Raw genomic sequence first — 26,977 nt, forward strand, 5'->3', positions numbered from 1 at the left:
CTTCAGGATTTTATATATTAGAATGTTTGGGTATAGCTCTTTTGTGGCAACGCCCCTTAAAGAGCGATTCGTCGTATCTTTAACTTAGCTTTTGATAGGTTATTTTAGGTTAGGTTATGTTATATTAGGTTAGGTGATTGCCCCGCAGGGTTAAAACCCCTGCTGGGGCTAGAAATAGGAGAATAGCTACTGTTAAAATAGAAAGAATCTCCCCTTAAGGAGCGTTGCCACAAAAGAGACTATACCTAAATGTTTAATCTATTATATAAAATAGTAAGTTTTAAAGAAATGTAAGGATGGTTTAGGCTGTTTTTCTGCTGTTCGATCCCTATCCCTTAATAAAAGGAGCGAAGATGCTTGTTTTTTTTACATATTTTGATACATGTTGCATAATAATATTGACAACGGTTTTATTTGATTATCTATTTTCAGCTTTACACGGTGTATGATGTGGATAAAAAATATTTGGTAACATTTTTTCATGACTATTGTACCCCCCCCCCCCCCACACCTTTTTGTTTAAGTAGCAAGGGTAATATATAATTTATATTTGACGGTTTGTCTTTCTGCCTCCTTTAATAAAAAAATCATGTCAATACGAAGAACAGTGGCATGTGGAAGGGGGGTGTCAACGCCCCCCCCCCCCCTAAATTTAAAATTGGTAAGGCCTGCCTTTCAACACCTAATCAAAAGCATGCCACTAGAGTATGTGTTTCTTATGAAGGAGTGGGGTTTGAGAGGCGAAGCCGAACCCTATGCTTTTCAAATTCTTGTATGAATAAAAAAAAATTTGCGTGGGTATTTTTGGGGGACCATAACCCTCCCAAATACCAACACTAAGACTTTCACAGAATAATAGAGTAATCGTTCCGCCCGTTTAAGAGATTGTTCTGGACAACAATACATTAGGGGTCCAAATCATGTATGATGAAAATTGTTGAAAATTCAGACTTTTGTTCAATTATCGGAAATAGGATATCTTGATAACACACATCAACCAGGGAGGGAGGGAGGGGACATTGGGCTGTTTATTACACTAGCCCCCAAAGTTTTATAACAACCTTTCTGATTCGATTGCAAGAAACAACTTTGGGGACTTTTATTGAATTTTGATTGGTTGATTCATTAAGTTGACCACTAATTGTAATCTACAGAAGGGGTAATTTTGTCACGTGTATCACCTTATTGGGATGTACATCAATTTACAGGCCATTGTCTTTTCCCTGTAGATCCCTGCACATTAACACAGAAAAGGATAGGTTTTACAGAAATATATACTTACTAGCCTCTAGGGGCTTTGCCTCAGGAGGTAATTAAAAGAAACATTAGGTACGTGCCTATAAAAAATGTGAGTATCGAAATGATTACATCTTCTATTACCTACCCAGCCGAAAAAATTCAACCCGGTATTAGTGTCGGACTGATTATGACGTAATAAAAAAAATTAGCCAATGAGAGGACATTATTGACCAATGGTAAAATTCATAGTAGCCTCTCATTGGCTAATTTTTTTTGTTACGTCATAATCAGTCCGACACTAATACCGGGTTCAAAAAATTACGAATGGGTTGCAAATTTTCGCGAATAAATGGCGAATTCGCAAAAATTCTTTTTTTTAAATGTTTTTTTTTTGTTTTTTGGGAGGTTGAGGGTAACCCTCCCCCCCCCCCCCCCCCGCCTAGAAAATAGCCTAAAACATCCACAGGACCAGTAGGTATATTCCCCGAAGAATCCAATCGGTTCAGTGGTTACCGAGATCTTAAAGGACGGACAGACAGACATTATTATAGATTAGCGGGGTCGCCCCTAGAAGAATCAAGGGCCACTTGAGGCTTATAAGGGCGAAATATCGACCCCCCGGCTATTGAACTAATTATACCTTTTTAGGGAAGCTTTCATAAACCTTAGGATTTAATTATATAATTAAGCCTTGGTATGGTTTTGGGCTATTTTTCATTCCCCTAGATGTTAGGGGTCCAAAAGTAGACCAATACCTTCGATTTTTACTTTAGATTTTTAAAAAAGTCTTTTACGTATCCTCGAATACCTAGATAATCACAATAATTTAGAGAGAGAAAAATGGAGAGAAAGAGAGAGAGAAAAATGAAGAGAAAGAGAGAGAGAGAGAGAGTGGTAAAGAAAAAGAGGAGATGTGAGGTGAGAAAGAAAGAGAGAACAAAATAGTATAATTTCAGTTAATTTATAAAGTTTGATAGAATAAACTAAAATAAACTATTTTTTATGAATTTTCAAAAGAACTGAAAATTCGAGAGAGAAACAAAACATAATATTGTGTTAAAAAATCTTATTAACCCCTTACAGTCGGGCCCCTTGCCGCACCTTAATCAGTCAGGGGGGAGGCGTTCAACGCCCCCCCCCCCTATTATCTCAGTTCCTATTAGAGCTAGAGGGCTAAAAAATTTTGTGCAAGTCCCCTGTGTTATGATGAATTTCCGACCTTAAGTAAGTCAAGGTCAATTTTCGCTTCCTTCACCCTTTTATTTAACAACCTTTGTTTTTAGGTCCTTTTTTACTTATAATTTTCAAACGGCTGTAATTTTTTTACTTTTGAAGCTAGAATAAAAATTTTTTAGCAGAAAATGGTTATCTTTATGTAAATTTTATATTCGAAATATCAAAATATAATATCAGCGGCCGCAGCTGTACTTGGCAGCTGCCAGCCGCCGCAGTCGGCGGTTGGCGGGAAAACGGCGGCGGATCTTTATGAAATTTTAATACATTATCTAGACATGTAAGATAAGCTTAAGTTTGAAATTTGAAGTCTCTAAGGCAAAAATTGCGGCCACAGGAGCCTTTTAAAGATTTCTGGAGACCTGGAGGATCAGGACCTGCAGGATCATACCTGGAACCTAAAATTGACTTGAACACCTGTATTTAATATGAGGATGTACTACTAGAGGATATTTTAGTATTTTGGTAAGATAAAATGCTTTGTTTAATTAAAAAAAATATTTTTGCTCTTTACCTGGATGACCCCGCCTGGTTTGCTGGCATCCTGTGCCCGCCAGGATGGAGACATTCAAAAAATTTCAACTCTCAGTTATGTCTCATACCCACACTTAAAAAGTCAAGCAGTTTGTGCTCTTTATCTTTCACACACAGAAAATGAGATAGAAAAAACCGGATGGGGGGGCGTTCAACGCCCCCCCCCCCCCCGACCGTTAAGGGTTAAAACTCGGAAAGTTATCTTTGGTTTGTTTAATAAAGGCGGCTTCGTTGTTGTTGTTGTAGCCCTGATTCTCTGAAGTTAGGACTCAGATGCACACGGAGACTGGAAGTGAGAATCCTTTGGCCAATCTTAGATTGGTAAGCTTCGCGCACAGCTGATTGTATTCTATGATACATTACAAGCTGACCCGCAATTCTCGTGGAAGCTACTCAATTATTACATCACCCTGGCCTAGAGTTTTGGCAGGTGTTCCATATTAAGCCACCCTAATTAATGGCACGAGGAGCATGGACGAGGGAAAGCATGATTTAAGCTGCTTGATTGGTAGAATCCTAACTTCCTACAAATCTCCCTCCTTACAACCTAAGGGGATCTCAGGGAAGGTTGCGTGATCATAATCTGACAAATTGCGACAGCATTTGTCAACCAAGTGCAAAGTCTTTGTGGGGACTTTAACTCGGTTTCTCCCAACCACAGCGTAGTGCGCTAACCACTACGCTATGGGACACCCTAGGCGGCTTCGTAAATGTAAGGGATGAAAAGGGTCAAAAAATTCCATAATAAATGAACAAACAATTTGATCTAAAACCATCCCAGTTGCTATGTGAACTTTCCCTAAAATTAAGAAGCTAATCTGAATAGTGGTTAGCGAGATCTTAACCAACATTTTTTTACAACTTTATATACTAAAATAATATAAAAAAATCATCCTATACAGAAAGTTAGAAAAATACATAGTATCGTTTTAGGCTATTTTAATTTTGACCAACTGACCAAGCTAAATTTGCTTGATTCACTTTACTAAGAGATGCGATTGATAATGAAGATTTTTTTCTTTGAAATATATTACGTTATGAAGCAGCAGTAGTTACTAATTTATAAATGTTATGGTTGAGATAGATTTATAACTGTTAAAAGTGCTTTTGAATTTGAGTCTTTTGGATGCCCCACCTCTTCACTAAATGCTAGGAGCGCAGCCGCAAGTGATTCAAAAAACATTGTAATTATGTTATTAAAGCTGAATTAACTAAAATAAACATCGACATTCAATATTATGTTGATATATCATCAGAAAATAACATGGCGAAATATGTTTTATTTCCAGATTTTAAAATGGACCAAAACGGAGGCAAAAGAAAATATAAATTGGCAGTAATGGGTAAGTCTTAGTTGCTGCGAAGATTCTTTATAATTCAGACGGTCTTTCAGTCAGTATGGTCACATTCTATTGCAATAGTCCTTTGTCCACTAAACCAATAGTCTCCAAAACGATTTGTCGATGGGGTCTTTTCATAAGGCATAAGTTTAAAAAAAAAACTAAACTTATTGATTATATTTTTTAAAAACCCACTAAGAATGTGCTATGTTTTAAAATTTTTTTTCATGTAATGCTCTTTCCCTTTGTTTTACGTCATGACGTACATCAATTTATAGGCCAATGTCGTATCCCTTTAGATCCTTGATTTTTTAAGGTGGAGGAGGAGTTGGTAAATCCTGTTTGACGGTCAGAATGTTAAGAAACACATATATGGTAAGTTTTAGAGGAGCCATGCTTCAGTTATTCATTTTATTTTAAAACCTAAAAAGTAGAAAAGCACCAAATATGCATTTTGAGCTTGATGATTTGTATTATCTATTAGGCCCCTCAGGGCTAACAAAACTAGAATTAATCTTTTAAGTTTTATATTTTACTATCCGCAGAACGCTGTCTACAATACGATACATTTTCAGTATGGCTCAGTATAGATCAAAGTATAGATTGATAACGGAAATTTTTTAATTAATTGTTGAACATTTTGTCCTTTACTGTATCAATATGATTTCATTAAGATTTATTAAAGGAAAGTTTTTATTAATTTAAAAAGAGAGTAAAATAACGTCAAATGAAAAGAATTAATTTTCTGATTTAAAAAAAATTTTAATTGATTTGTTTCATTCAGCCTTCTATACAAATATAAAAATAATTTATGATTAAAAGCTTCTAAACCCAGAACCACTTCAATATGCAAACTACATTTTCCTGGATATTTTGTCTACGGTAGTCCATAAGTGTACAGCTTTACAGTACATTGTTTCTATTTGTTAAAGCAACATGTATGATAAAAGAAAAAGATTCTGTTTAAAGTAAAATGCTTATATTTCAATCAAAATCTAAATTTTTTTATTTTTTACCGATCCACTTCATTATGCAAATCAAAAGAAAATCAATGGGAAAACGTTTGTTTTGAACTTTTCTTCACTTTTAAAAAATGATTCTGATAAAATAACAATTTTTTAAGGAATTTATGCATTAATTATAATGAAAAACAGTTTAAGGTAGATTTTAATGATTTTTCTAAATAAGAAATAATTGAAAAAAAGAAATTCTATCCCTATCACTTTAGAGGACAGCTGCTGACCCCCAGTCTTATGGATGAAGCTAAATACATGTTAAAGATAAAAATTACCCTGAAAAGTATACAAAAATGTTTTTTGATGTGTTAAAAAAATCTATTTTAAAATCTTGATTTTGAGGATGATGGCCTTTAAGATGCTCTTACTGGTGGTGAAGGTGAGCTAAATGTTATCTAAGTACATGACCATTACAACAACTTGTCTATTAACCTATGTACCATTTTTTGTAGTCATAGCAGCCTCCAGTGGAGCCTATCGACATGAAATATAACCATTATCTAAAAACTACATTATTTACTTTATGAATTTTAGTAATTAAAATTGCAATTTTTTCTTTTTTAATATTGCTTGGCTGGAGGCTGCTATGACTACAAAAATTGGACCATAGTTCAATATATAAGTTATCATCATGGGCATGCACTTAGATAACATTTAACTCACCATCACCACCAGTAAGAGCATCTTAATGGCCATCATCCTCAAAATCAAGATTTTAAAATGGATTTTTTTTAACACATCAAAAAACATTTTTGTATACTTTTCAGGCTAATTTTTATTTTTAACATGTATTTAGCTTCATCCATAAGACTGGGGGTCGGCAGCTGTCCTCTAAAGTGATAGGGATAGAATTTCTTTTTTTCAATTATTTCTTATTTAGAAAAATCATTAAAATCTACCTTAAACTGTTTTTCATTATAATTAATGCATAAATCCCTTAAAAAATTGTTATTTTATCAGAATTAATTTTTAAAAGTGGAGAAAAGGGCAAAACAAACGTTTTCCCATTGATTTTCTTTTGATTTGCATAATGAAGTGGGTCGGTAAAAAATACAAAAATATAGATTTTGATTGAAATATAAGCATTTTACTTTAAACACAATCTTTTTCTTTTATCATACGTGTTGCTTTAACAAATAGAAACAATGTACTGTAAGGCTGTACACTTATGGACTACCGTAGACAAAATATCCAGCAAAATGTAGATTGCATAATAATGTGGTTCTGGGTTTAGGTGTATTTTCCTCTTTTATATAATCAACCCCTAGCATTTAGAGATCTATATTCAAAGGGATACAGAAGTGCATAAAAATATCCTAAAACCATACCCAGTGTTTTAATAAAAATAAAATAGCCTACAAACATCCTGCGACCTAAAAGAAGCATTTCTGTAAAGGGGTAACATATTGGTTCAGCGGTTAACAAGATCCTTCGTTAAAGACAAAAAGCTTACTTAATAATCCTAATATATAAAGTAGTAAGCGTTTTTTGTATGTCCCGAAGGATCTCGCTAACCGCTGAACCAATATAGTTCTCCTTTACAGTGAAGCTTCTTATAGGTCATTGGAATTTTTAAAACTATTTTTGGGCAGGGTGTCTTCACCCCTTCCCCCCAAAAAAATATTTTTTATTACTCTTTTGAACACAAATTTAAAATGGGAAAAGGTTGACTTTTCCCCCTCCTACCTTAAGTTCCCCTAGAAGCTTCTAGGGGCGTAGCCACTAGTATAATATAATATAATAGGACTAGCGGATTCGCATCTAGCCTCTACAGACAGAAATTATAACTATCTAAATATTGTTATTTCGCTGCACATATAATTTGTTCTTGTTTTGTTTTTCATTAAAAACTTCTTCTACAATTATTTCTTATTCCAGAGAGAGAGAAAAATAGTTTTAAAAGTTAATTAAAGAATTACATAACATTTTTTCTTCATTTTTATGAAATTATCAAAAAAAGTTCTAAATTTTAGAAATTTTTTTGAAAATTAAACAAGTATCATTATGTTAATAGATGTTCAAGATTAATATTAGGGAAGGGGAGGACAAAATCTCCAAAGTCTACTGTCTACTATCTTGTTTTATAGTAGTGAATTAAAGCCTTATATGTAGTCTATGACAACAAACCCCCAATCTTGAAGTTGCATAGTAATGAGTTGCGCCTGCTTTTGGCCCAGGCATTTTTTTTGTCTTATCACGCTAATGCCGCGGGTTGATTGGGGGTAACTACCCCTCCCTCAATTTTGATATTTCATCACAAATTCACCGGATGAATTTTTATGACTCATTTATAATTGCCAATATCTCTGGAATCACTTGATAATTCTCATTACTAATTTTCATAAAGTATTTAAAAATCCAGGGAGGGAGAGGACATTGGGCTGTTTATTACAGTAGTCCACCAAATTTTTAAATAACGTTTTCTTATTCGTTGGCTGAACAACTTTGGGTTGAGTGTCCAAACGTTTCAAGTACTAATTTTAACCAACAGAAGGGGAAATTTTGTGTATTATCATTTTGTGGATTTTCATCAATTTAACGGCAATTGGCTTATCCCTTTGGATCCCTGTTAAATTAAACTTATTTAGGAAACATACGATCCCACATTAGAAGATTTTTATACCAAAGAAAATTTTATGGTGGATGGAGAACCTAATACTCTAGAGATTCTTGATACTGCTGGACAGGTAGATATATATCTATCTATATGTCATGTATGTCTATCTATCTATCTATGGTATTTAGATAACCTAATACTCTAGAGATTCTTGATACTGCTGGACAGGTAGATATATATCTATCTATATGTCTGTATGTCTATCTATCTATCTATGGTATTTAGAGAACCTAATACTCTAGAGATTCTTGATACTGCTGGGCAGGTATCTATCTATCTATCTATCTATCTATCTATCTATCTATCTATCTATCTATCTATCTATCTATCTATCTATCTATCTATCTATCTATCTATCTATCTATCTATCTATCTATCTATCTATCTATCTATCTATCTATCTATCTATCTATCTATCTATCTAGGACAATGTGATAGGATCTCGAGACCATTACTACAGATCAGCAGAAGCATTTCTGTTTGTGTATTCAGTTTCTGATAAGTATGATTTTCATTACAAGTAGGATTCAAATGCTTTATAATAATAACTAGCGGCTTCGCCCCTATTTTTCGTATTTTAGATTTAAAAGAAATTTTTTTTTAAAAATTTCTTTGTCGGGGGGGGGGGGGCGGGGGGTAGTCGACCCCACTATTTTAGTTTTAGTTTTAAAAAGAAAAAAAAATTGGGGGGGAGGGTATTTTTCATTCTTTATTTTTTTTTTTGGGGGGGGGGTTGGGTGTCCCCACCCCCCAAGAAAATAGTTATAAACCTTCCCGGGACCTATGAAAAGCTACCCTGTAAAGGAGAACCCGATCGGTTCAGCAGTTAGCGAGATCCTTCGCTACAAACAAACAAACAGACAGACATCGTTCTACTTTGTATTATAGACTAGCGGCTTTGCACATAGCCTCTAGGGGCTTTGCCCCAAGAGATAATAAAAAAAAATGTACTACTGGTGCTTTGTCTAATGTGTTCCCAAGAAAATTATTTTTTTTGTTTTGGGGGGGGGGGTGTCCCACCCCCCCAAGAAAATAGCTTAAAACCACCACAGGACCAATAGGTATATACCCTGAAGAGTAGAATCCGATCGGTTCAGTGGTTACCGAGATCTTAAGGGACGGATCGACGGACAGACAGACAGACAGACATCATTCTACTTTGTATTATAGATAACAAAACTTAAATAAGAAAGGTAAACTACTTATGGAAGGGGTGGAGGATTTTTACTGAGGACTTTCTAAGTTTGGAAAATGTTTGCGAAGCTCTATAAGTGCCTTTTAAAAATGACGTCAAATGACCAATGAAAGGTTAATAAATTACCACTGGCAAGGCATTTAAATTGGCCAATGGTAGGCAAGTATGCCGTCATTTTTTATAGGCACTATGAAAAGCTTCACCTTAAAAAAAATTTATATACTATTTTTTAATATAGAGCCTACGGCCCTTGCTTCTAAGAAAGAAGAAAATAAGAATAAATTTATTATTAAAGTTTCATATTATTTTTTATATAGATTGAGTGTTCAAGATGTTATTGATAGAATAAATGGATTAAAAACATCTAGAGTAAGTAAAAAGAAATTTAATAAACATTTTTTATATTTTGGTCAGTTAAATAGGCTCTTAAAAGTGTTGAATTTTTATATTTCCGTACAAACTTAACTAATGTATTATGGCAATAATTAGGTTTCGTGACTATTTTCGTTTGTCCATCCATGATTTTTTTTAAATTTCAGCATAATTTAAATAAAGTTATTAAAGAAATATTTTTTTCTTGATAAAGTTAATTGTAGAGGAAGATCAAGAATCTATGTTTCTATTTACTTTGACATTCTTGATAAACATTGGCGTCCAAGGAGGGAGGGGTGTCCCACAAACGAATAGGAGATTTTAAATTTAAAAAAAAATTGTATCCAATTCATAAAAAAAATCATCCTCACTTTGAAGGTGCCTACAGAAACTGTTACATGCCAATTATGAAACGTATAGTCAATTTACGGTCAAAAATTTAAAATGAACTTTCTGGTATAGATTATACAGTTACTATGCTTTCTATTATATACAAATACAAATTGTTACAGAAATCATTATGCTAATTCTAACATGCCGAAATATACAAAATAGTAGTCTGTTACCTTGTTGCGGACAGATTATAATTTTATAATAATAGTTATTTTGCAAATGTCAAAACAATAAAATGTAAAAATAAAATGTAAAGATCACTTAGAATAATTGAAACTAAAAAGACAAAAAAATATTCTGGAATATTTAATTATTTCGCTATTTTTAGATTGAAAATAGTGATAAATCAATTTTCTTTTTAAAAAAATCCTATTTTAATATTCTATTGATGTACGTCTGTATGTATAATTAAATCATGATAAAAAAAACAAGGATGACAACATCCATAAAAGCGAAGAACAAACAAACATTAACACTTATTTTAAAACAAAGTAAATAAACAAGGATGACAACATCCATAAAAGCGAAGCACTGAAACGGTAGGACAAACGGACACTAACACTTGTATAGTGTCAGAACTGAATAATCAGAATATATAAATGTCGAAGCAAAATTGTAAGTAAAATTGTTGAAAAACTGCTTGATACAGAATAATGTTTATGGACATACTTACATTTTTAGGACTTGATTATAGAGTTGCTTCGCTTATAATATTGTACTTTGTTGTCCCAGGAATCAGTATACCAAAAATCAGATCAATCGGATTATTAGATCACATAAAAATTTGTTGTTAAAAAAGTAAAATAAATCAACATGTTTAAAATGGACGTACGGACATTTTGGTAATGATTAAAGAGTTGCTACGCTTTCTAAATCGTACCTAATTACTACAGGAATCACCATGCAAAGTTTGAAATCAATCGGACAATACTAACATGCCTAAATTAGCGAAAAAGCTATCCGTTACGGACGGACGGACGTACGGACGGACCTACCCTAATTATAGAAAAGTTTCTATGCATAGGAAAATAAGGATAACAATATCAATAAAAGCATAGCTCTAAAATGGTAGGACAAACGACCGTTAACACTTGCAGAGTGTCAGAACTGAATATAACTGGAGTGACATAAATCATATAATTTAACTTGTAAAAATAATAAGGCTGAAATGTTGCTGAAGAATTTTTTTGGAAAAGAGGCAAAAACCACAGGGGTGGGAGGGATCTTTGTAATAAAAATGTCAGTAAATGGATTTTCTCGTGTTTATTCGAATCCGGTGGACAGGAACCAGTTCTCATCAATACGAAAAAAACTATGTCTAGCATCGTATTATAAACCGCTTTCTACGAATATAGAAATGTACAATCATAAGATTAAAACCAGTTTTTTTAGCCCCGAGGTGCCGAATGGCTAAAAAACTAGTTTTAATCTTATAATTGTACATTCTATATCCGCGGAAAGCCGTTTATAATACGATGCGAGAAATAACTATTAATATTTTAACACTTTTATAGAAAAATATCTTTCAACATTATAGTCTACTTTGTTGAATAATTTGTTACAATTAAGGTCAGTACAATATTCTTAACTTGCTAAGTAGTTTATTGATAATCAAAAAAAGTTTAGAAGGTTATTGTAAAAAAAATATTGCAATTAGCTATCATATTTTTTGTAATAAAATATTATGAAAGTAGCCTCTAAAATTTCCCTTATAGTTTTTTTTAGTAGTAAAATCTTTAAAAACAATACACATTACTGCATAATTCCTACCTTTTAGAAGACTCATTTAAGAAGAAAATTTTCAAATTAAATAACCATATAAATAAAATTTGACTGTATATATTAATGTATATAATATTCATAGTTGTCCTTTTTATGTATGTACTCCCAATCTAATCTAATTTGCGAACATTGTTTTACAAAATAAAATTCCTATACATAGATTTTCTATGATTTGCAACGTTCTTGTTTCTTTTGAGTGAAGAATTTTCACTTTTGAAGGAAGATTTTCAAGGAATGTTTTTATATTTGAAAGTTTCTTTTGTATTTCTTACCTTTCATGTTGTACATGAAAGAAAATATTAAGTAATTTAATTAAAATAAACTCATGATAAGTTAACTAAGACAGGATATTAGTTTTTTTTTTGTCTAGCTGTTATAAATTTATTTCTTAATTTAAGGCCACGGACTTGATTAATCTTATATATTTAAAAATATCCCTGAAAGCTAAGGATGCAGCCGCTATTAATATAAAAAGAACTAAAACTATTGCTATTTTAAATCTTGTTGTTGGTCTCATCTGTTTATCCTATATTATAAAGGTTTCGCTTTTTTAAACAATAGATTTTTTAAAATCCATGACAAGTAAAATAATATAATCAAGTTATGATTTTATTTTCATCCTCTTTACAAATTAGACAAAATTATCTTATTAAAATCAAATAAATGAAATGATTTTTAAATAAATTTCAATATTGGTTGGCAATTTTACTCAATGTTTTGAAATTTTATTGTAATAATTTTTCTTGAAATTTTGGTATATTTGACAGTGTTAAGTGAAAGTTTCTATGTGTGACATATAATTAATAATTAATATATTTTGTATCAGGGTGTAGAAGAGAACTCAAAACTACCGCCAATCATAATAGTTGGAAATAAATGTGACCTCCCTGACAACGAGAGTTCAGTTGTTGGTGAGCAAAGTAACTTTTTGGATCATGGAAAAAAACGATGTAGCGGGTGTTGTCGTATTTTCACAGTAGATTTTCTCCTGCGGGGAGGGGGGGGGGGGCTCTAACCCTTAATTCGGAGCAATCATTAACCTAACCTAACCTAAAATAACCAAAAGCTACTGTTAAAATACGGCGAAACCCGCTGCTTCGTCTTCTTTCCATGATCCACTTTTTTTTTAAACATTTACTAACCCATCGTAAAATTTATGTATCACCCTTTTACTTTGGGATTTTAACAATAATACCTTAAACCACTTTTTGATCAAAATTATTGGTAAAAAATATTGTACCTACCAATTAAGTTTTATAGCCAACCATTAAAATAACGTGTATCATACGATTAATTAAAATGTTATTTTAGTAGTTAATTTAGTTCATCACTAATCTTTAAAGATAAAATACAGATGATTTCATGGCGCTTACTTAAAAAACAAATAGAGAACTTCTCAAAATGGAAAAAAAACATAATAGTCCCTTTTCTCCCATAATTTACTTCATGATAAAAAAGAATAACGAAATTAATAACTTTAGTAATTGTTTGTAAACATTTTTGGTATGATAAGCGTTTGAAAAATTTTCTTGTCTGTCCGTCCGTCCGTCGGTCATTTATTTCGTCATTTATTAAGTCCGTAACGCTGTTGGGGGAAATTTGATTCTCTCAAGAAAGACGGCTATTTCTTTGGTGTAGATTCCCCATTCCAATTAGCATCCAGTATGTAATTTACATTGTCTGTCAGAAATGCTGAATATTGTATTTGAACCTATTCAATCTCCTTGTCCGTTTTTCCATCCAGTGCTCCACTACTTATGTATGTTGTCATCCTTGTTTATTTTTATTTCAACTAAAATCCCAAATAATTGTTTCAGGAGAGATAAGGCAAGTTACCAGAGAAGAGGGACAGGTAACAATATTTAGCGCAGCTACTTTATAACCTGGATACGTCGGACTAACCGTTCCTAACCGTTCATCCTACTCAAAATGACAAGATACCAGTGAGGAGGGGGGCATTGGAATGTACATTTTGTAATGATATTAATCAGTTTAGTCCAGTTTAGTTTAGCAGATATAACCAATAATTTTAAGCTACAGATGGGGTTTGTCATTATTGAGAATGTACATGAATTTCCATTTTCAATTTTGGTATTTAGGTGTGTGTTTACTGTCCCCTGCCGCACGACCTAGGACTAAGTATTGCCATAAATGCGCAGCTTGTTTCTTAGGGATTAAAAGGACCGATAAATTAATGTACATCCCCAATGTTAATACACAAAATTATCCCTTCTATAGTGATTGAAACGTTACTCAAATTAATAATCAAAAAAGTTCATTAAAAGTCACCAACGAATAAGAAATATTATTATAAAACTTTGGGGACTCATTGTCTCTCTCTCTGCTTGTTTCTACAACAAATGTCCTTGGTTTTTTGGAAATATGAAAAAGAAACGTATAAGGATAAAAATTGTTAAATTTCCACAAAATTTCCGTTTCGATTTTCAATGTCCAAAAGAATATTCCATTTTCCAATTCAATTTGAAATTTAAATATTACAATTTTAGAATATTAGAATATTTTTACATAAATGTTCTTTACATTGCCTTTTTTATCTTATTGAACCATAAATTTTGGAATTTATATCAAATCGTATTTTTAAAGGCGATATTTTAGAAAAGTTATATTGTCCTATATATTTCGAACTTTGCATTTTGGAAATAAAGTAACTCTATAATCGTCACCTGAAACGCTATTTATAACAACAACTTTATATATGATACAATTAATATATTCATCGGATTTTTGGAATGATTTTTAATCAAATCCTAAAAATGAAAGGTTGTCCTTTACAGTATACTGTACTTACGCAAATGATGTACAATTTTGTTTGATAATATGAATTTTTAGCATTTTTTTAATAACCTTTTTAGGCGGCAGCCGACAAGTTTGGTGCCTTGTTTGAAGAATCATCCGCCAAAGCCAATATCAATGTTAAAAAGGTAAATACATTTGACTGACGGACGGAATTAGATGCTTGATGACTGGTCAATTACAATGGATATTGGTCTATCATTGGTCATTTGTATTGTATGACGTATTTTTTATTTCTTCTTTGTTTTTAATTTTACGTACTTACTCTTTGTATTAAATGCTTTGCTTTAGTCTAGGTAACACAAATTGAAAAATAATTATAAAACGCAACAAATAGATATTAAATATACCATGACATAAAAACGTTTGAAAACGTTTTGCTGGTAATAGCTGAACGTAATAACGTATCCTCGGTCAATTCGTTGTCCATCAAACCTAAAAAAAAACCACACCTTTCTCACTGAAATTAATAAATACATATTTTTATTGGTCCTGAATTTTTATTTTTTAAAATTTACGTAGCCGTGGATTAGTAAAGACATAGTACATAGTAGGTATAAGAAAAATAGATAAGTAGAAATGAAAATTGAGAGAAAGAGATAAAATGTGACGTAAATAGAAAAATAGAGCAAAATTGATTTTCTTGATGAAAGAATTTTAAATGTCAAGAAAAATGTCAAGGTACAGAGAATCAGTGTTTTAGTTTTTTTTCAATACAAAAATATTTTCCACATTATAAAAGAATTTTTGTGTAAATTGAAAATATTTTTGACGCTCTATTCTAAACAAAGAAAAAAAAAAGAAAAAGTAAAATTAGTTGTCATAACCTTTTAAAAATGTAGAGTGGCTTTGGTTTCTCATATACAAGTTTAAATCAACAAACTTTTTGGACTGACGGACCCATACAATTTTGGAAGGCATTTGCATTTTAAAATCTTAACTTTCTGTTTCAATTTGTACCTTATATAATTGTCATAATATTTTGTAGTTAAAATTTTGGTAATTGTTTTGTTCGCCTTATCAATTAATTTATTTGCCCAAATTATACAAGGTTATCATCATTCATACACAGTACAAACAATGTAAATTGATTTAAAGAAAATTATATCAACATTTCAAACATTTTTTGAAAGCGAGAATTGTCCTATCGATTTTTAACGTTGCATTGCGATTTAGAAAGCGTAGGGACTCTAAAATAGTTTAAGAAAGTCCGTACGCACTTTTAAAACATATGCTGATTTTTATGTTTTTTGATAACAAATTTTTGTCCTACCGTTTTAGATTTTAGAGGCTTGCTTTATGGATGTTGTCATTATTGTTCTATTTAAATCTGGTTAATAATACTACTGTCAAATTGGCATACGAACATTCTATGATTAGAGAGAAGCTTTGCAAAAAATTGCAAAAATAAGAACAAATATGTTTACAATATCGTAAAATGACGTGTTACCCTATCACACAAATATTCTAACTACAAGGAAGAAAAAATCAATATGTAGCGAATCAAAAAAATCATGAATGTACAACGGAAAAAGGGAAAACAGGGGGAGAAAAGGAAAGAGAGAAAAATGACAAAAACTAAAAATATTATCAAAATAATCTCGTATAGTGACTTGCGGTCATTTTAAACTGGATGGAGGCATATCTTAAACAATCAAATAACAGCCAAGAAAATGACAATTCAATTCAATGTCACACAAAAAGGCTTATTGAGTATCTTCGCTTTTTTAAACGCAGTTAGAAGTTCCCATCTTTAAAAAACATTTTATTTACCAAACAGCAGATATTATGCAGTTTTCCAATAAATTTACCTAGAATCGTTCTGGCACTCTACAATGTTCGTTTGTCCTACCGTTTCAGAGCTTCGCCTTTATGGATGTACATCCACGAACCACTGATTTTTATCTTTAGGTGTTTGAAGATCTAGTGCGCGAGTTGAAGCGAAGGGATGAGATAGTGAAGGAGCCGCCAGTTGTCAAGAAAAAAGAAAAAACTTGCTGTACCATAGTTTAATTTTTAATTGTAGTACAAAAATAAATTTTAAGATTGCTTATTTTTATTATTTTGGGAAAAAATAAGGTGCCATTGATAGTGAGATTAAAGGAAATGCCTTAGCCAACTGACAGGTGCAACTTATTACGTGCAATCAAAGGGTTGATTGTCTGTTGGATGTTACTTAACCTAATATCCCATTACAAGAAGATGATGTTCTGGCTTCCCTAGATGAAATCAAAGGAGAATCTCGCCCTAAAAAGAAAAAGGTTAGGATACTTAAAAGAAAATCCTCATAAAAAATATCTAGTAAATTGACACGTGATTCATATATTATATCATAATTTATTAGAAAAATACAAAATTATACATAGAAAAATAATAAAATTTAATAATTGTACGTATTCTATGAAATTTTTAAAAAAATAGTCTTTAAATAAAAAATGACTATTTTATGATTTTAAAAAATGCATTAAACGTTGAAATAATTATATCATGCTAAAAAATCTATAAAAAATAATTATGCTTTTTATACTACACTATAATCTATCTCTACGTATAGAATTGTGTGTTTAAAGCAAAGGTATTTCAATTCTATTTATATTTTAAAAATATAAAATAAAATTTATGAAAATGGCAATTTATAAGAAGGCAATGTAATAGAAAGAAGCTCTTAATAGTGCCTTGAAAAAAATACAATACAAATGACCAATGACAGGCCAATACACAGACTAAACTACCAATGCCAGGCCAGTATAAATTGTAATTGACCTATGGTAGGCCAGTATGAAGACATTTTTTATAGGCACTAAAAGAAGCTTCAAATAGAAAGCAATGGTAACAATGATATGGCAACTATAGAAAATATGGTAACAATTTTAGAACAATTTTAGGTCTAAGTATTACAAAAATGAGATAGAATATAGGCAAGAGATTTTTATAATCAATTTCATATATAAATAACAATAAGGCACAAATCGAGATCACGATAAAGGTAAGAAAAGCAAAAAAAGATTAATAAAAATAAGACTAAAAATAAAAGCATCGTCTTATCTATTATATCAATCTTTTTTTATAAAAATTACAGCTCGAGTTTATAATAAAAATTTATAATACAAAATACTTGATATGTTTCTATTATAGGTACACTGATATATAATTGAGCTTTCTGAAGATACTGATTCACTAGTATTCTATTTATTTCCAATTTCTATTGTCTTTATTTATAGTTTAATCACTTTTATAAGTGTTTTTTTGTTTTTAAATTTCATAGAAAAATATTTTATTATTTACTGCATCATTTGAAGATATCTATTTTCTTCCATAAGCGCGTTCATAGAGCTATGCATGTCCCCAAGCACCATATTTTCATCGGGTTTATGCCCGCCCCCCATGCCCATAGCCGGGCCATGGGGCATACCCGCACCCAACATGTTATTCCCAGGCCCCATTTGCAGGCCTGCCGCCATATGCATCGGGGGTACAATACCGGTTGTGGTTGGCGGCGGCATTGACGCGGGATTATGCGCGGGAGAAGTTTTCACGGGCTTTTTAGATTGGGGAACAGCTGATTGTTGCTGTTGTTGTTGGTTATAATCTGGGGGAGAACCGACGCCACTGTTGGACGACCAGCTCTGGCAATTTTTAACATACTGTAAAGTTCTTAGATAAGACTCACTATTGTTGTTGTTATTTGCGGTTGTAGTGGGTTGTTGAGGCTGTTGGGATTGATGTTGTGGCGGTGACATGTGCGAAGCATGTTGCTGTGGCGGTGACATTTGCGCAGCATGTTGCTGTGGCGGAGACATGTGTGCCTGGTGGCGGGAAGCTGGCCTGCCAGCGGCACCCCAGTTAGACCAATCCATGTTACCACCAGCTGCGCTCTGATGCATCCATTGCTGTTGTTGCTGCTGTTGTTCCCAACCTGACCATTGCTGGCCGTTGGCGCCATTATAAGCATCACATGGCTGTTGCTGTTGGCTGGGACCGTTGAAAGCTGGGTAGTTGTTGGCGGGGAATTGTTGGTGATACTGTTGCTGGTCATAACCTGGATATCCAGCTGGATACCCGCCATATCCACCCATACCCCCGTAGTGCATTCTCATTGGGTCATACATCTCCTGGAAAAATTTAATAAATAATTAATAAAATTACTTTATAATTTAAAGAAAAATTTACTTCAATTATAAGTACCTAGGTAGGTAAAAAATTAAGAATATAAATTTCTTGAATAAGTAGGTAATGTCAAAACTAGGAGCAACACAAAAAAGCTTTTATGAAATAATATTAAAATACTTACAGGTGTGCTATGCTCCTGCATGAAGGGTTGACTTCCCCTAATCCTCTGATTATGAAGGGGAGTTCTGGCGGGCTGACCGCCCAGGTTACCAAAGCTTCTGTGACGGGACATTTGACCCCCAACGCCAAATTGACGATCAAGCGGTCGGCCAGGATCGCTGCTTCGTCTAAAAAAGAAATTAAGCATTATTCATTTTTCACACTTCAATGTCGTTGATAGATATGTTTATAGATATTCAAATTATTGAACAATATTTTTTAATTATTTACCTGGCGTTAGGATCAGCGGCCATAGCCTCCATGTTGCCTGACTGTGACATGACGGAGTCCCTTCCAGTGGCAACACTTGACATCAGGTCACCAGCCATGGTACTGCTAGATGTGGACTGCAGCAACAAACTGGAGTTGTTGCCAGCCGCCAAAGCCTTCTTGTGCAATTTACTAAGATGATGGGACATTACAGGGGACATACGGGCGGCTGCTCCGCCCTCCCGTCCCTCGGCAGCTCTGATGGCTTCCAGCCGCGAAGCAGCAGCAGCTGCTTGTTGTTGTGTAGAAGCTGACCGCTGAATTGACTGCATGTGCTGGGTTTGTTGCATCATGGGGTGGGGTTGTTGCTGTTGGACAGCTGTTGTGCCCACAGCAGATGATCGCCTTGAGCTTCCAGGTGAGATTGGATCCCAGGGACTGGATACATCCTGCTGGCGGGTGGTTGTCTGACAGGATACTCCAGATACCTGCAAAAAATTAAATCTTAAAGGTGAATTTATTTCATTTCTACCTAATTATTTCGACAGATTATAGCTAGTAATTATCCACAATTTTTTTTATATTTTCCAAGTTTTATCTAATACACACCTGTGAGAGCTCACTAAATCTTCTGCTAACAGAGGTATTTGATCTCATACTTCCATACCCCTCAGTGCTAACCGTCCAATTACTATCTCTCCTGAAATATATAGCATTATAGAGTAGCTGCACTAAAAAAAAAATAATTTTTTTAATATTGCGAACTTTTGAATAAATTCTTTGTAAAATAATTATTTTAAATTACTTTTTAATTTTCACTGATTAAAAATGAGTTTCCAATATTAATTTCATTTTATGTTAAATCATTTTATAAATTCAATATTCCTAATTTCTTTTTACCTATTTGTAGCATTATTCTGAAGGAAGGTTTGTGGGCCCATGGGTCCTTGTGGAAGTTTTGTAAGGGGGGCGATTTGACTGCTCCCACAACCCCCTGCGCCAGAGGGGCTCGAGAAACTATCCTCCAGGGACATTTTTTCTATGGAGCTGTTGATTTCAGATAGCCCTCCCATAATCTGCAAAAAAATTCAAATTAATATTACAAAATATATGTTAGAAAATTTCTCACTTAATAAAGTAAATTTTAGATAAAAAGAATAAAATATTTACCTGACCCCTACGGGGCTCCAGCATCTTGTTCCTAAGCCTGGGGCCAAGGCGGTGCAGCCTAACCCCTTCACGGAGCTCACCCCCTCCCACACCAATCGCGGCAGCTACGGCAATCTAAAATTTTATATGATTATATGTCAAACGCCTTGTTTGAGTCAAAAATACATCTAAATAATGGATCTATAGTGAAATTCAATCATTGTTGATAAATATTGTACATGCAATACTGTAAATGTTATCAACAAAGTAAAACAAAACTTACATCAATATCACTTTCATTGTCGTAGTCAGCAGCCTCCAGGTGGTCGTTGGTAGTGGTCACGTTGTTGTCAGAGATGGGCAGATGCTCCGGCCTAAATAAAGCATTTCAAAATTAATTTTAGAAATTCAAAGGGATATTATTACCTAGCATTTCTAATTTTCAGGTTATTTTTTTAATGAAAAATTCCAAGGATGCACATATGGACATAACAACAGATCTATAGTATAGATGTATATACAGAGAACTACCTGTCTCCTTTTTCTAATGACCCTTTTCTTCTGCTATCAAATTGTTTCCTTCTACTTACCTGTGTTAATATTCCCGACATTATTGGTTTATTTTCAAAGACCAAATTGAGAGTCTTCACAAAGTCAGGGAGATGGGAAGATACAGTTAATTAACCCCTTCCCCCTCTAGTATTTTACTAATTACATAACCTAATTGTAGAATATCTACTAAAAATATTAAATTTTACCTTTGATTAAAGCTAGCGAAGGAAGACTGATAACCAGAGATGCCATGGTTTGAATCCGAGTTGGAATACTCTCCAGGAGAAAATGGTTGCTGAAATTAAAATTAAAATTAGCGTTTATTCTCGAATATTTTATCATAAATTATTGTAGGTCAAACTATTTGAAAATACAGAAAAATCATGTTTAGCTTCGTATAACAGACAATTTTCCACGAATATTAAAATAAAAATCATAAAATTAATACCAGTTTTGTTCGCAAAGGCTTTCGGCCCCTAAGGGGCTAATAAAACTGGTTTTAATCTTATAATTTTTAATTTCAATATACAAAATACAATAGAATAAATAAACCCAGAACCACTTCATTATGCAATCTACATTTTCCTGGATATTTTGTCTACGGTAGTCCATAAGTTTACAGCTTTAAAGTACATTGTTTCTATTTGTTAAAGCAACACGTATGATAAAAGAAAAAGATTCTGTTTAAAGTAAAATGCTTATATTTCAATCAAAATCTATATTTTTGTATTTTTTACTGATCCACTTCATTATTCAAATCAAAAGAAAATCAATGGAAAAACGTTTGTTTTGCCCTTTTCTCCACTTTTAAAAATTGATTCTGATAAAATAACAATTTTTAAAGGGAAGGGATTTATGCATTAATTATAATGAAAAACATTTTAAGGTAGATTTTAATGATTTTTCTAATTAAGAAATAATTGAAAAAAAGAAATTCTATCCCTATCACTTTAGAGGACAGCTGCCGACCCCCAGTCTTATGGATGAAGCTAAATACATGTTAAAAATAAAAATTAGCCTGAAAAGTTTACAAAAATGTTTTTTGATGTGTTAAAAAAATCCATTTTAAAATCTTGATTTTAAGGATGATGGCCTTTAAGATGCTCTTACTGGTGGTGATGGTGAGCTAAATGTTATCAAAGTGCATGACCATGAAGAAAACTTATATATTGAACTATGGTCCAATTTTTGTAGTCATAGCAGCCTCCAGCCAAGCAATATTAAAAAAGAAAAAAATTGCAATTTTAATTACTAAAATTCATAAAGTAAATAATGTAGTTTTTAGATAATGGTTATATTTCATGTCGAGAGGCTCCACTGGAGGCTGCTATGACTACAAAAAATGGTACATAGGTTAATAGACAAGTTGTTTTAATGGTCATGTACTTAGATAACATTTAGCTCACCTTCACCACCTGTAAGAGCATCTTAAAGGCCATCATCCTCAAAATCAAGATTTTAAAATGGATTTTTTTAACACATCAAAAAACATTTTTGTATACTTTTCAGGCTAATTTTTTATTTTTAACATGTATTTAGCTTCATCCATAAGACTGGGGGTCAGCAGCTGTCCTCTAAAGTGATAGGGATAGAATTTCTTTTTTTCAATTATTTCTTATTTAGAAAAATCATTAAAATCTACCTTAAACTGTTTTTCATTTTAATTAATGCATAAATCCCTTAAAAAATTGTTATTTTATCAGAATCATTTTTTAAAAGTGGAGAAAAGTGCAAAACAAATATTTTCCCATTGATTTTCTTTTGATTTGCATATTGAAGTGGATCGGTAAAAAATAAAAAAATATAGATTTTGATTGAAATATAAGCATTTTACTTTAAACAGAATCTTTTTCTTTTTTCATACGTGTTGCTTTAACAAATAGAAACAATGTACTGTAAAGCTGTACACTTATGGACTACCGTAGACATAATATCCAGGAATATGTAGATTGCATAATGAAGTGGTTCTGGGTTTATTATTTAATTTACCTCAGACTTAATCTTGGGCGATCCGCTAGCGTTACTATTCGGCGTAAGCGGCGTTAATGGATGGCAGCCGTTCTCTGCCTCTCTGAAGCCCCGATCTGCGTCCTTATTTGACCGGCGGCCGCCGCCTTCACTGCCATCGCCGACGCCCTTGTGCTTCTTGGACGCGTAGAAATCAGCGCCGTGGACGGTTTTAACGTGCTTCCTTAAACTGCTGGGATCTGTGTACCGCTTTGTGCAGCCAGGTGCTTTGCAAACATACGGTTTCTGAAATTAAAATAGATTATTAAAAATCTTCTAAATTTTATTTTATAAAATCACGAAACCTCCCTTAAACATGATAATCACGCAATCTTCCCAAAATATTTGTCGCAATTTTTATTTATTATTTATCTTAAAAGTCTTATTTCATAATGACATTAATAAGATATCATTAAATGCTAAGCAATGAAGTTTATGGCTAAAAATAACTAATGGAATATTTATTATAAAAACCTTTTACAGGAAGTTTATTGACTTTTAATAAAGAAATAACATTTAAAGTGACACTTACAAAAATTTTGAGGCAGTTTTTGTTATTAAAAAGAAAATATTTTTGGTATATTCGTTTGCATAACTAAAAAAAGTCTATTGATTTGCTTTTAAAAAAATAACTTGAGGCCTATAAATAAGTAGCGCCACTTAAAGATTAGATAAAAATAGCCTGAAAACCAATTAAACATCAAGAAACAAACATTTTATTCGTGTAATTAAAAACCTCTCGGCCTGTGTGAAATGTTTTATACAAGATCCAGGGATCTAAAGGGATAAGACCGTAGCCGATAAATTGATGTACATCCCCAATGATCATATGTAAAATTACCCCTTGTGTACATAAAAAATAGTGGTTGAAACGTTCGAACATTCAATTTATTAAACCAACCAATCAAAATTCACTAAAGTTAAGCCAACGAATAAGAAAATATAAAACCTAGGGACTAGCGTAATAAAAAGCCTAATGTCCCCTCTCTCTCTCTCTCTGAAATTGATTTAGCACATGAAAAAAAATATTTTATTTAGACAAAATAAGCTTTCTATATGCTGGAATGATTGTCCAAAAATATTCTGTCTAGTAAAAATGTATTAATTTGCAAAATAATTTTGTTCCCTAGTCCCTTAGGGTAATCAGAAATCCATTAATGAATTAAAGAGGGTATTTAATTTAGCTATATGTTGTATGTATAAGGGGTCTTATTTAGCAAGATTAGTATACCATAAATTAGGAAACAATGAAGTGTTGTATATCTATCTACAAAAATTAGTTTTAAGGCCAAAATCATGAAAATAATTTTGTTAAGGCTTAGAACAGGTTTTTGGTTAAATTTTTAGTTACTTGGTTTAGGCATAATTAGTTAAATTCTTTTGTAAACTCCTTGAAAATGACAAACTAGAAATTGTTGAAAAAACAGATAGAGATTGCCCTAAAAAGGAGTGTTAATCAAATGAGAAACAATACTGTAATAATAATTTACCTTATAATTATATAATATATATACAATTTAAAGAAAACTATTATGAACACAAGTAGCGCAGTAATGACCCAAAGATAACTTTTATTAATCCACCGGTATTTATAACGTTGTGTTAAGCCCAGTTGGTGACTTTTAGAGGGTTTGGTTGGGTAAAAGTAAATTAATTAAGTGGAGTGAAAATCTAAGGGTTTTTAATATCTATGTTCTTTTTAAGGCTTTAAAAAGTAATAATTAACTGCAATACGAATGGGTTATAGAGTAGCTGTGCTCCTCAAGTAGGTGGGTATTTGAATCTCAAATTATAAACACTCTAATTATTATAATCTAATGTTAAAGGTATGTAAAGGAAAACCCAAACAAAATGATAATTCCCGCTGAGAGAGACAAAGCTACATAGAATATACAATTTTATTTAACAGTCAAAATTTTAGTAAAATATAAAGTTTTCCTGAATAATAGTATGCTGTTGTATAATTTAATATCTAAAAGATAAACTTTAATTATATTTATCAAACATATTTTAGTTTATTCTATGTTATAAAATACCTATTTAAGCTTCTACTTTCATCACTCTATGAAAATAGGGCAAAATGATTTAATATGACAACTTATTGTCTTTCAACTAACTCCCAACTTAGACCATTGGGATAAATGTAGCACAAATCAAAGAGCCATTGCCTTAAATCTAAAAATATTAAACTTATATTATTTCTAATCAGTAAATTGTAACGGTATAATTTCATCTCCAAAGCATTATTTTTTAGCTCAATATTTTATTTGCTTTTTTTACCCCACACTAAAAATGTAAACTACGCCCCTGATAGTACTTTCAAAACATAGATATCACTATCTTAACTTTGGATAGGTAGATAGATAGGGGTATCATGCTTAGACTTTTAATAAGGACAATTGTGAGATAGTGTTATAAACAAACCAATAAAAGTTTTAAATTTTAAATAGATTGAAAATTGCTTAATTAAAAACGAATCTTATCTACAACAATCCCTCCCTTCATTTAAGTGAAGTAATTGGCTTTAAAAACAGTAAAAATCTCATTCAAAAGGATGCATATACAGAAATAGAAGGGGAGAGAAAAAGAAAATAAGGGAAGAAGTATATATGATATCAGGGAGGTAAAATTAATTTTACACCCATATATTCAACATTTAATAGACATGATTTCACAAATTCAGAGGGGGAATATTAATTTCTCCTCCATTGTCCCACCCCTCTATCCCTGGATATTAGTTAGTGTTTAAGTACTGTAAATTTTTACAACTTACAGATAAATCTTTTAAAAGTAAAAAGCCTTTTTGTGCTTTTCAGGGGTTTATATTAGTCCTAAAAATAAGGTTTTGCTTAACACAGCTATTTTATAATTTTGTTGTAAAATACTGTTCAATTATTGCACATCTTGGACATTTTTGCGTTTTTTAATGGCAATATTTATCCCTTATAACAAATCTTCGTATATATTTGAGTGAAGATTTTTGAGACCTTATAAAAAATCAATGGTTTATAAATCATTTACATTGTTGTGTTATTTTAAACTTGTTAGTAGCGAGGCTACACTATGACTCATTTTGTCTGTCTGTACATACTTCTATTAGGAAAACTTAAAATTTCACCGCTGCTATTTAAGATAGATGGCTGAAACTTTTGGTAATGACAAATTTATTTTATAAGTGAGTCGTCATTCAATAACATTAAATCCGTCAGTTTGTAGGTAATGCTTTAAAAAAAATTAAATATTTGGGGAAAATACACGGCTGATAAAACGTTGAACCACACCGCTACAACATACTCTAGCTTCCGTTTATTAGGCTAAGAAACAAATTTCATAATTTGTAATGATACTTATGGATGTTGTCATCCTTGTTTTCAATGTATATTTGGTCATTTTTAAGCAATAAAACGTTACAACGTGTTATTCCATTTGATAGTTTACCCATTTCTCGAATTTGGAGGATTTTTTTCTCATTTATTAGACATTTTTTTATATTATACTATACTAAACTATTGGACGTAATCATCCATGTAATTTTTTTCTGACGCATCGCACAGCTGGATTAAAATTTGAACGTCAACAAGTAATCACTTTTATGAAACTAAAACAACCCTCTTTTGTTGCTTTATCATAGGCAAGGACATTATACAAACTTGTTATTTCTTAGTACCTAGCAAAGAAACAAAAATGCATTTCAAATGACATTATTAGTGATTTGTAGACAATTTATCCATCAAAATACTAGCTACGCTTCTAGAGGCCTCTAGGGACACTTAAGGGAAAAGGGGGGTTGGAAAAGTCAACCTCATACTTTCAACTTTAGTTTAAAGAAAAAATATTTTTTTTTGTGGGGGATGGGGCATTTTTTCTAGGGGCGATTTCTTTTGTGAGGGTGGACATACCCTTCCCCAAATAGTTATTAACCTATACTGGACCTATAAAAGGCTACACTTTCAAAAGAGACCGATTTTGGTTCAGAGGTTAGCGAGAACCTTAGCTACAGACAAAAAAGCTTACTATATTCAGAAGACAGGTATTGTTCATAAATCAAGTATTTATGTAATACAACCTTGCATGTATCATTCTTAAAACGCCCGTTTTTGCTGCTGCTAATATTTTCATTGAAAACTCTCCACCCCACTTTTTCCCCAATGATACAAATGCTTATACAAAACCATTAAAGTTTATTTTAAATAAA

General features: G+C 32.2%; 2 protein-coding genes across 5 annotated transcripts in view; one reads left to right on the plus strand and one right to left on the minus strand.

The window, feature by feature from the left end:
- The first annotated feature begins 4,286 nt into the window (after positions 1-4,286).
- LOC145326791 (ras-related protein Rap-1-like) lies at positions 4,287-16,584 on the plus strand. 4 transcript variants are annotated; one of them, XM_080170201.1, is made up of 9 exons: positions 4,287-4,349; positions 4,663-4,721; positions 7,951-8,049; positions 8,405-8,499; positions 9,492-9,543; positions 12,548-12,641; positions 13,539-13,573; positions 14,595-14,663; positions 16,447-16,584. In XM_080170201.1, the coding sequence occupies exons 1-9, from the start codon at positions 4,304-4,306 to the stop codon at positions 16,546-16,548; spliced, it is 651 nt and encodes a 216-aa protein (XP_080026327.1). In that variant the 5' UTR covers positions 4,287-4,303; the 3' UTR covers positions 16,549-16,584. The 4 variants fall into 4 exon arrangements, with proteins under 4 accessions (XP_080026327.1, XP_080026328.1, XP_080026329.1 ...); XM_080170202.1 differs by having other exon boundaries at positions 12,548-12,632; XM_080170203.1 differs by having other exon boundaries at positions 8,405-8,481.
- A 272-nt stretch (positions 16,585-16,856) lies between these two features.
- Positions 16,857-26,977, minus strand: part of ci (transcriptional activator cubitus interruptus) — a 70,944-nt gene continuing 60,823 nt past the window's right edge. Inside the window, exons 13-21 of the mRNA XM_080170198.1 lie at positions 22,765-23,028; positions 20,982-21,070; positions 20,507-20,597; positions 20,245-20,358; positions 19,975-20,150; positions 19,684-19,774; positions 19,096-19,562; positions 18,827-18,992; positions 16,857-18,647 (exon numbers count right to left, since the gene is read on the minus strand). Of these exons, the coding sequence (XP_080026324.1) occupies positions 17,817-18,647; positions 18,827-18,992; positions 19,096-19,562; positions 19,684-19,774; positions 19,975-20,150; positions 20,245-20,358; positions 20,507-20,597; positions 20,982-21,070; positions 22,765-23,028 (2,289 nt within the window). The 3' untranslated portion in view covers positions 16,857-17,816. The remainder of the gene's footprint in view (positions 18,648-18,826; positions 18,993-19,095; positions 19,563-19,683; positions 19,775-19,974; positions 20,151-20,244; positions 20,359-20,506; positions 20,598-20,981; positions 21,071-22,764; positions 23,029-26,977) is intronic.

Source organism: Acartia tonsa, chromosome 8 (assembly GCF_053477335.1).
Source record: "Acartia tonsa isolate MP-2025a chromosome 8, ASM5347733v1, whole genome shotgun sequence".
Taxonomy (NCBI): Eukaryota; Metazoa; Arthropoda; class Copepoda; order Calanoida; family Acartiidae; genus Acartia; species Acartia tonsa.

Bases quoted from the DNA above. Each gene is read 5' to 3' on its own strand.
- LOC145326791 (XM_080170201.1), top strand. From the start codon at position 4,304: ATGGACCAAAACGGAGGCAAAAGAAAATATAAATTGGCAGTAATGG. The intron at 4,350-4,662 runs GTAAGTCTTAGT...TGATTTTTTAAG, and splicing joins ATATAAATTGGCAGTAATGG to GTGGAGGAGGAGTTGGTAAA. The intron at 8,500-9,491 runs GTAGGATTCAAA...TTTTTTATATAG, and splicing joins AAGTATGATTTTCATTACAA to ATTGAGTGTTCAAGATGTTA.